General features: G+C 45.9%; 1 protein-coding gene and 1 pseudogene across 1 annotated transcript; both read left to right on the top strand.

Annotated features, from left to right (window-relative positions):
- The first annotated feature begins 2,402 nt into the window (after positions 1 to 2,402).
- Positions 2,403 to 3,814, top strand: LOC120699448 (annotated as a pseudogene).
- Positions 3,815 to 4,105: 291 nt separating this feature from the next.
- On the top strand, positions 4,106 to 5,642 carry LOC120699449. The gene has a single exon (XM_039983448.1). It carries the CDS (start codon positions 4,125 to 4,127, stop codon positions 5,019 to 5,021), a length of 897 nt encoding a protein of 298 aa, XP_039839382.1. The 5' UTR covers positions 4,106 to 4,124; the 3' UTR covers positions 5,022 to 5,642.
- Positions 5,643 to 10,966: the final 5,324 nt, after the last annotated feature.

Raw genomic sequence — 10,966 nt, 5'->3', positions numbered from 1 at the left:
ACAACGGCAGATTTATAATGATCGATGGCCATTCCTATTTAATGCAATCATATCCTAGCTTAGTTTTTTTTTGAAGCATATCCTAGCTGAGTTGGTTAGGGGGCTCAGTAGCACCTCCTCAAGTCCTGGGTTCGACTTCTCGTGGGAGCGAATTTCGAGTTGGGGTTAAAAAAATCCCCTCGCCGGTCCCGTGTGCCAAAGCACTGGTAAAGAAGCGGCCTAGGTCGGCCTGAGGACTATGTATGGCCCAGGTAGGTAGTCTCACGGGTAACGCCTTCCAGTGTCAGGACGGGACCGGGGTTCGGGGGTTTTCTCGGCCTGTGTGAGGTCTTCTTCTTAAATGTAATGCCACGGGGCAGCTTGCCCCCCGCAGGTCGAGTTTTTTTTTATGGAGTATGGCTTAAACCTAAGGAATTTAGAGATGTCAGCCGCAAGTATACCGAGGCTTGCAAACACCAACATCTGAATAATTACTACCTCCGTTCTAAATTGTATTTCGTTTGACTTTTTTAACCTTAAATTTGATCACTCGTCTTAATCAAAAAAATTTGTGCAAACATTGTCAAATTTAAGTCATTCTTGAAGATCCTGTATTGCTAAAGCAACCCATAGCAAAAGAAAGTGATATTTTGCACAAATTTTTGAATAAGACGAGTAGTCAAATTTGGAGTCAAAAAAGTATATCATATAATATGTTAACAGCATATATTCTAGTCATGTGGAGTCCAAAAAATTTGGATGTTCCATTTTATGATTTTTTATGATTTTTCATATATTTAGCCAAAATAAATATAAAAGAAAAAGAGAAAAAACACTTAGGAAAACCAGCTAAGGAGGAAACGCGCAAGATTTTGCGAGTTGAAGGAGTCCAAACGGATGGTTTTGTAGTTTAGGGAGAAAACACGGACTCATCTTGTAATTTAGCAAGGTAAAAAAGATTTTTTCTAAAAATAACACAAATGGGCTTACGACAGAAACAGAAAATAAAGGAAAACAGCCCACACACAAAGCATCCTAGTTTGGGGGCAATTTGAAAGCAGTACTCGTCCAACGCTAACCGAACGAGCCCAAACCCGTTTCAATAAGCCCATTCCTTGCAGCCCCTCTGAATAACTATATTCCGGAAGATGAATAACTATGCATCGCACGATCCACATACGGCCCACAATTCTCCCTTGCTACTTGCTAGTATCCATCAATGGCCCAATGCACGAGTAGCAGCCCGGCACCCGTAGCGTACAAACTGCACGTGGATACAACAAGGGGAGGTGGGAGCTGGGTTTTCTTGTTTTTATTTTAATCTGACGTGTTGAATTATTATTTCTTTTGCTAAACTGCTCCAAGATAGTACATTCGAAACACAAACTAGTCAACATTTTAAACTACACAGTCAACATTTTGAAAACTTAGTTCAACAATTCTACTAAATTAATTCAACATTTTGTAGAGAAATGTTGAATCAGTATATATAAATTGTTGAACATATATATTCAAATTGTTGAAATAGGTCATTACAAGTATTGATTTTTCGAAATAATATTGAAAAAATAGAATATATTCATATTAGATCTTATTTTGTTGCATAAATTCTAAATAATTTTATGGTCCAATCAGATTTTTAAAAAATATTTACGGTTTGAAAGAAAATTAAAGGCAAAGTTTTAGATTGAATGGAATCCATCCGACTTCCGTTTCCACCACAACCAGGCAATCAGCCATATTTGGACACCTGTCCACCTCCAACGCACGACAAATTGTATGGGCAAGGTCTTCTCCCACCTGATTGCATTTTATTCTTTTATTTTTATTTTAGTTGGCACCAATCTCAAAAAATAAAAAATATATCAGGTGTAAACCAATTTCTCTGTACAAACTATAAAAACTTTAATCTAGACCGCCGGATCAACATCCAAAGGTACGAGAGAATTGGGTAATTTTACATTTAACTGTCCGCCTTTGGATTGAGTAATCACATTTTTTTTCAAATTTCTCCTCTCACCTCGTGCGCCCTTCCTCTTGGATGTTGAACCGATAACCGGATTAAAGTTTGCATGGTTTGCACGAATAGATTGGTCTGCACTCTAATTAGACAACGTATATTATGCAAACCATCTTCGTATGCAAACTATGAAAACTATAATCTGGACCACCGGATCAAGATCGAAGATGTATTAGAAGGGAGGCAATTTTATAATTAACCGCCCGTCCTTGGATTAGGTAATCATATTTTTGCAAATCTCCCCTCCCACTCTCCGCGTCCCTTTTACATTTTCATCCGATAGTCAAGATTAGAGTTTTCATAATTTACATATGAAAATGGTTTGCATACAATACATCCCCGTCTGACTAAATCTCTCCCGCAAGATATAGGTTTTCCCTGCGCCCCCCGCGATGGGGGGTTTTTACATTTTTACCATTATAACGAATTGCACTCATCAGATTATCACTATTACGATGCCACCTACATCTATACCATAAGAGAGAAGTTTGACTTACAAATTTACCACATTTGAGGATGTGGCAGCCACGAGACCGGTCCACGCTGGCGCTGAGTCAGCAGACACCGACGCCGTTCGGCCCCGTTACTGCACGCTGGGCCCGGTTGACGCCGCCGCCGCTAACCCTATCCGGCCGAATCGATCCCCGCCTCTCCTCCCACTTCCTTCCGCCGCATTCTTCTTCTTCCTCCTCTTGCCGCGCTGCTCCTTCTGGCCTGCTCGACCACCCCTTCCTCCCCACGCTCTACACTCACTTCGAGACCGACAAGTTCTACTGCCTCGTCATGGAGTACTGCAGCGGCGGCAACCTCCACTCGCTCCGCCAGAAGCAGCCCGGCAAGCACTTCTCTGAGCCCGCCGCCAGGTTCTACGTCGCCGAGGTGCTGCTCGCCATGGAGTACCTGCACATGCTGGGGATCGTGTACAGGGACCTCAAGCCGGAGAACGTGCTGGTCCGGGACGACGGCCACATCATGCTCTCCGACTTCGACCTCTCGCTGCGCTGGAGCGTGTGCCCGACGCTGGTCAAGTCGTCGTCGGTGCACTCCACGGGGAGCGGCGGCGGCGGCAGCGGGAGCGGAGGCGGCGGCAGGGGCGGGGCGGACGCCACGGACGGCGAGGTCCTCACCGGTCACCGCCAACCAGGGGTGCATCCAGCCGTCGTCCTTCTTCCCGCGCATCCTGCCGCGGCGCAGCCGGAAGCTGTCCCGGAGCGAGCTGGGGCTCGGCGGGCCGCCGGCGGTGGAGTTCAACGCGGAGCCGAAGGACGCGCGGTCCATGTCCTTCGTCGGCACGCACGAGTACCTGGCGCCGGAGATCATCCGCGGCGAGGGCCACGGCAGCGCCGTCGACTGGTGGACGCTCGGCATCTTCCTCTACGAGCTGCTGCACGGCTGCACGCCCTTCAAGGGCGCCGGCAACCGCGCCACGCTCTGCAACGTCATCGAGCAGCCGCTCCGGTTCCCCTCCGACGCTGCCGGCAGCGGGCCGCCCACCAGCTCAGTCGCCAAAGACCTCATCCGCGTCCTGCTCGTCAAGGAGCCCCAAAAGCGGATCGCCTTCACCAGGGGCGCCACTGAGATCAAGCAGCACCCCTTCTTCGACGGCGTCAACTGGGCGCTCGTGAGGAGCATGACACCGCCGTCGGTGCCGGAGCCGGTGGACTTCCGGCAGTACGGAGCCGGCAAGGAGAAGGAGCCGGCCGAGGCGGCGGCGTCGGCCGAGGCAGCGCCGCCCGGTCACACCGCAAAGTCGAACTCCAGCGACTCTTACACGGATTTTGAGTACTTCTAGCCTAGGACGTACTGATGGTCGACATGCATATTCTGATGACTTCTGTACAAGGTTAGATTATCTTGATTGATCGAGGGATCTTATAATGGTAGTGAATGCTGACAAAGTGCAATTGAGTACCACATGTCTTGCGCGCAGTAACGGGTCCGAACGGCGTCGGTGTCTGCTGACTCAGCGCCAGCGTGGACCGGTCTCGTGGCTGCCACATCCTCAAATGTGGTAAATTTGTAAGTCAAACTTCTCTCTTATGGTATAGATGTAGGTGGCATCGTAATAGTGATAATCTGATGAGTGCAATTCGTTATAATGGTAAAAATGTAAAAACCCCCCGCGATGGCCTCCGCGGAATCACCGCGGTGGCGGCGGCGGCTCCCGCCGGCGATACCACTCGAACCCGTTCGTACCACCATAATCGACCTCGGCGACGACCTCATCCTCGAGATCTTCCTCCGTCTCCCGTCCCTGCCGAGCCTCGTCCGCGCCGCGCTCGCCTGCCGCGCTTTCCTCGCCGCCGTCCTCTCCGCCCCGGCCTTCCGCCGCCGCTTCCGCCAGCTCCACCCGCCCCCTCTCCTCGGGTTCTTCTTCGTCCCCAACCGCGGCGAAGCGTCCCCGTTCGTGCCCGTCCACCGCCGCTCCGACCCGGACCTCGCTGCCGCCGTCCGCGGCGCCGACGTCTTCCTCACGCGCCTCCCCTGCCACGAGGACGCCTCCCAGGTGTGGGAGCTCTTGATGTGCCAAGGCGGCTACATCCTCCTGGTCAACTCGAGCACCAGGCAGATCGCCGCCTACAACCCCCTCACCCGGGCTCTGGATATCCTTCCGCCGCCCGACGAGATCTCCAACGCTTTCCGTGGCAACTTCATCAGGCTCGACTTCCTCATCCTCTCCTCCGAGGAGGCCGATGGATCTTTCCGCGTGCTCGGCTTATACTACGGGAAATCGGAGGTGCGCGCCGCCGTCTTCTCTTTCAACACCATGGACTGGAGCATCCTCACCCTGTCAGAGCCTGCAATTGCACAGCCGTCGAGAAAGAACTGTACTAGGCTTCAATCGGGTACGCTGTTGAATGGATCCGTGTACTGGCCACACAAGAAAAAGGCTTACATGCTGGTGCTCGACGGCGCTGCAATTTTCCTACATGGATCTGCCGGCGCACTTGAAGGGACAAGGGGACACTTACATGATTGGGGAAACCAAGGATGGAAAACTCTGTATTGTCTCCGTAACTGAATTCACATTGTTCGTTTGGTTCCAGAGGGCAAACGCTGACGGTGTGGAGGAGTGGATGCTTGACAGTGTGATCTCGTTGGAGGCCCAGGTTCTTGAGGCTACCAAGGGCTCACGGGATGATCGGTATGCTCTCAAAGTGTGGGATATTCTGGACGGCATTGTGTACTTGTCAACTTTGGAGATATTCAGAGATTCTAGGTCACCTTCTTGGTTCCTATCCTTCTGCCTGGAAACAAGGAAGCTGGAGAAGCTCTTTCGCAAGACTATTGACAATGACGGCTTTCCGTACATCATGGCATGGCCTCCTTCTCTGGTACGCAACAATTTGAGCCCCTGACTTTGGGGGTACCATGTGTGGAACTTGGTATTGGTATGATCACACAGGAGGAAGATGGAAATAGAAATGATAAACCTTATTTTACTATCCTTTTATCATTAACGCTGTTTTGATTATTTATATTTATATCAACACACTCTTGTTTGAATTCTAGAGTAATATCAGTACAACCAGATGCTTTTGTAAACTGGCAGGTCTATGGTGTATCTTAGTTAAAGCACATCAGTGCTGTAATTTGTTTCGCATATTAAAACTGTAATAACATGTTTGTCCAATGTAGCATAGTGGCCCTTGAGTTGCTTTTGATTTTGTGACAAATGGAACCAAATGAGGTATAACATTTTTTTGAAAGAACTCCAGGAGGATTTCATTGAACATCAATTTTGAGCCAAGTAACTTCAGCCATCGTCCTTACCACTTTATTCTTCTTCTTTTTTGAAATCTAACACTAAAATCCAGTCAGTGGGATAGAAACAAAAACTGTAATTCTGCAAGGTAATGCTTCCACACGTCACTGCAATTTTTCTAGCTGGAACCCTGTATGCTTTAGCAACTTATAATCAGATTTATAGTGCCCATGGTTCTCAGTTAACACTATCCAAACACTGTTAAGAGTAAGATGGCTTTATCTTGAAACTAGTACCTTGCATATAGATCGGCCGTTCAGAAAGATTTTCTGCTAAACTGAAATGCTGCAATCCACTTTCCCAGCATATATTTTCTGCACAAGAACTTCTGTGTACACTATATGCTCTTCAAAATGGGCTCAATGTAGCTTACACAAACTTGATCGTGATTTTGTTCTTACTTCTACATTTTGGATTTGAAGAACAACATAAAACTGTCATGTGGGAACCTGTGGCAAAACAGTGTTTGTTACCAGTAACCAGTATGAAGTTTTATTTCGATCCTATTCAAGTCTGCAACCTGCAAGATATTTGTAAAATTCTTTAGATGAATCTATAATTGATACCTGAATCATTTTGTGGTATCTATATAGTACTTACCAGTTTCTAGAATTATAGGTTTAGTAGCAGTGTAGCACTGGTTAAAAGTTTCTAATTTTCCCTATATCAATCTATGGAAGCACCATTTGTTGCTATTGGAAAAATCCCCTCTTTCTTTTCTTATAGTGAATAAGATGATCTAACCCACATTAGCAACAGCGCTTGATGTCCCTGAATGGCAATTCATGGTAATGAAAAGTGGTTTATTTGTATTTTAACATTGACAAAGTTTTTGCAACTCATCATTTTCCTTTGGTATAAAAATAACTTAGGTTTGTTGGGTGCACAGTGCACTACAGTCCCACTGAGAAGGCATCCAAAATTGTCATTATGACCATGAAAATAACAAGTTGCATCTCCTTGCCATTTCCTTTTTATCAGTCATCCCTCATCAACAGAGACCCCTTTATTAGTCGACCACAGAAAATCTGGTGTTTAACTGGTATTTTTGGCTTTCAAGGTGTGAGCAGTTTACCATTATTTCCCAGGGCATTTGTACATGGATTTGACATCCATTGGCCATGGCACCACACCTTTGCCGTTAGTTTGGTGGAGCCCCTGTGCCTTCTGCTGGACATCATGATCTTGCAAGATCGGCAGGCCACCACATTCTGAAGTGCAAACCACAATTCTTCTTTCCTAACATTGGAAACAGATGTGTATTCTTTTACCCTCACAAACATTAGAAAGAACACGACACAGCGCACGTACTGTGGTTTCTCATGTATCCAGCAGGTTTCCTCCCAGAATCTGGCCAGTTCCCCTGTTCTCCGGTTACCCTTCGTCTCCAGTTTTTCGGTCTCCCAATCTGATTGCTTCATCTGTTGTCTGAACCGCCAAAGAGTAAGGGCGTGCCTTGGTCTTCTCCATCGAATGCAGCAACATCCCGTCCAGTGGGTAGTGTGGGCGACAGCACAAGGTGATGTGGATGACGCCATCGACTGCACCGTGCTATGCCACCAACAGCCGTCGACAACAGAGGAGAACAGAGCACCGACCAAACTTGCATGTATATCCACATGTATTAGTGGTGCAAACGTTGCAGGAAATTCCTGTAAATCATTTTGGTGTATGTGATACCCTCCCCGATAATCTTGACTTAGCAAAACATAAAAATATTCAGTTTCGATTGATTCTGTAACAAAACTTTAGCTACTGCTTAATATTTCAATTGACAAATAAATAAATATGGAAAAATCCCATATCGTCAGCAACTGTTCTGTACTCATTTGCAACAGCTTTCGTCGCTACACATATGTGGGTGGGTGTAAACAGCATATTTTACAAACCTTGTTTTTAAAATATGTTCCCAACCATAGCAGGCAAAAAAACTGTGATGTTGTGCACGGGCCGGGTGTGTTGGATAGGCTCTAATAAGATGGGCTAGCCTCATAAACGTCATAAGCTAGTTGGTCCAAAGCAGGTCACCAGTTAGAGTTTGTGTGCTTGTGGCCCTAAATTACTTCTTCTACAAAAGGGAACATATCAGGTGCAAATCAACCTCTCCGTGTAAACTATGGAAACTTCAATTTGGGTCATCAGATCAACATCCAAGGGGAGGGGCGCAGAGAGGTGGGAGGGGGGATTTGCAAAAGTATGATTACCCAATCCAAGGGCGGGTCCAGATTGTAAAACTATTCAATTCCCCATACCCCTTGGATGTTGATCCAATGACTCAGATTGAAGTTTCCATAGTTTGCAAGAAGATATTGGTTTGCACCTGATATGTTCCCTCTACAAAAAGTCTAAATTGATTTTTTCGATAAGGGAAACTTTATTTAATTCAATTTTTTTACATTGAGTTGATACAGAAAACTTTAAAAATTCTAAATTATGGCTCTTTTTATTTGGAGGATCATATTTTTCTAGAAAAAGTATAAATTACTTCTTGAAATATGACCAAAGTTTGGATAACCAATAATTCATTTACTGTTCAATTCAGTCTAATAAATATTTGTCCAATTTACCCCATTAAGAAAATTTACTCTCACAAATATCGGTCCAACTTACTTATAGACATAGTTGTGGCATTAAATTAATCTGAAAAATAGTTTAAGGGGTTATTCAAGATTTAACCATATTCAATAGGAGTAATTTGGAATTTTTATATTTTTCCGTAAGAGATAAAAAAGAACACAAGTGCGAGTACTACCCCTCATTCTGTATGGGACCTAAGTTTGTCGTTTGATTCCGGCCTCTCATCACACGGATGGCCGGGGTGGTCTCCTGATTCAAGTTCGATTGACGGCCATCTTTTTCTTCAGAAAAAGAAAACTGAAAGGCAGTCAAACCACTAACTAAACCAGCTACGTTCAATCTGTAGCTCACCATGCATTGAATCAGGATGATGAGCGGCCTTCGCTCGTCAGCGCAGACAGATCATGCATGAAGCCACAACTTTCTCCCTGCTTTGCATCGTCATTTCGTTTTGGAACAAACAATCAAGGATCGCATCGTCATGTGACGGCATAGATGCTTCCAGGAAAGTTACTCCATCCACTTAATCGACCGATGTCCTCCACTACTGCCCTTTTGTTTCAATATAGTTTGTGTCTCATTGGAGTAAAAAGCCAAGGAATGTTCTCTGCGAGCTCCTCTCCTAGCTCCTTGGGGTAAAAGTTTCTATTCCAAAAGCTCTGAAACACTTGCATTTGTTTTAGTCAGCAGTGCTAAGCTAGGTTGATTAGCATTTCTTTGGTCAAAAAGTAGCATTACAATTCTATATAAGGACGACAAAGGAAGGATCGTTGTAGCCACAGAGACTGCATGCACCAGGCATAGTGCACGGCCTAAGTTTTTTTAATTAATACAATACAAATTGTTCGGAAAAAAGAAGAAGAAGAAAAAGGATGGATCATTGTAGCCAGTGATTTAAAGGTTTTAAGGCACTGAGGCCGGTGAAGCATCGAGACAGCAGGCAATCAAGTTCGACTAGCCCTGTGCACTTTGGCATATGCTGAGCCAAATCACACGCGCTTAACTTGATCTAGTAAAATTCGGCCGCACTCCTGCATTAACCAAACACAATGCATATAATGATCCACAGCACGAGCCTGTTTGATCTTGATTAGGAAATGCACCGATCGACTTAGCAGATACTACTGCATCTAATATGAGATATGCATTACGTTGGCACATCATTAGTTGCTTATAGACTTCGGATGTCTTGTGTCTTGGAGACAACTCTGAATAATTTCTTTTTCTGAGCATCACAATAATATTTATTTTTTCAAAAATAAAAATAGTAACCAAATGAGCTCCGGATAGCGAGGCAATCTTTTGTCGTTGGTTTCCAGTCTCTGATGGCAGCAGGCAAGAAGTCCTTTCGCCAACACCAACGACTTCTCCTCGTACAATCAAAATGTCAAATCACTTGATCACTGGTGCCTTACATTAACAGTCGTCGAAGTTTCCCAACTCCACTTTGCTCTACCGCACCTCCCAGTGCGTTCAATCAACCATCTGCTGTGAGGTTTCAGTTTCAGGGTTGATTTCAGCCTCACAAGGATGGCTGAGGAGGTATTCCTGAATAATGTTTGATTGACGGACATCGTTTTCTTCAGAAACAGGACCAAAAGGCAGACACACAACAATGTTCAACAGGATGAACGGCCTCCGATGGTCAAGGGCTCAAGGCAGAAGACACTAATGTGTGATCCAAGTTCTCCATGGGTTCCAGATTCCGTCCTCTCGTAGGCTAAGAGTACGTCCACATGCATGCATGACCACAGATCATATATGCAACGACCTTTTCCCTTCACTTGCACAGTTTTTTTTTTCCGAAACCACTAGTACAAAAATTAATCTAGTAACCACGGATTTTGTCCACACAAGGGTCTACGCATATGCAACTTTATTTTACATTGAGAAGGCCACAGCATATATGCTTCCAGGAAAGTTACTGCATCACTTGCAGTCCCTTTTTGTTTCACAACACATTTTGTGTCTCATTCTTGTACAGGACAGAGGAATGTTCACTGCTAGCTTCTCCTCTTTGGGTTGAAGTTCCAACTTCCAAGTCAAAAAGCTCTGAAACAGAAGCTAACATGGGCTACTATTTCAAGAACAACACTTGCATTTGTTTTAGTCAGCATGATAGCATCATAGTCACAAAGTTCCCGGATCGATCGGGACAAGGAACGGGATTGAGGGTCGAGGGTCGATACTTTATAGAATTATGGTACGAAAGGGGTAACCCGTTCGAATGAGAATCCCAAATCTGGTATGTGACTCCGTTGTTTATGGGTCGATGAGACCCTGGAACGGTGCTTGGGGTCGAGGGTACTTCGAGTCTCCAAAATCAAAAAGAAAGAAAACAAATATACAAATCCAACACAGGCCACGCATCAGTTGGATGAAAAGCCCATCAGTGATAAAAAAAAGCCCATCAAACCAACCTAAACCTTATCCACTCCTCTTGTCCTCCACTCCACCCGCCGCCTCCGCTCCCCCAGCCTCTGCCGCTCGGCCGGCCACCCACGCCTGCTCCTCCGCTGCCCAAGCCGCCGCCGCCTGCTCGCCCCTGCCTCCTCTGCCTCCTCCTGTCCTCCACCCGCCTCCTCTGCCCCGGCCGCCGCCTGCTCGCCCCTGCCTCCTCTGCC

Source organism: Panicum virgatum, chromosome 3K, assembly GCF_016808335.1.
Source record: "Panicum virgatum strain AP13 chromosome 3K, P.virgatum_v5, whole genome shotgun sequence".
Lineage (NCBI taxonomy): Eukaryota > Viridiplantae > Streptophyta > Magnoliopsida > Poales > Poaceae > Panicum > Panicum virgatum.
Note: the sequence above shows the minus strand (reverse complement) of the source record. Positions and strands in the feature narration are given on the sequence as shown.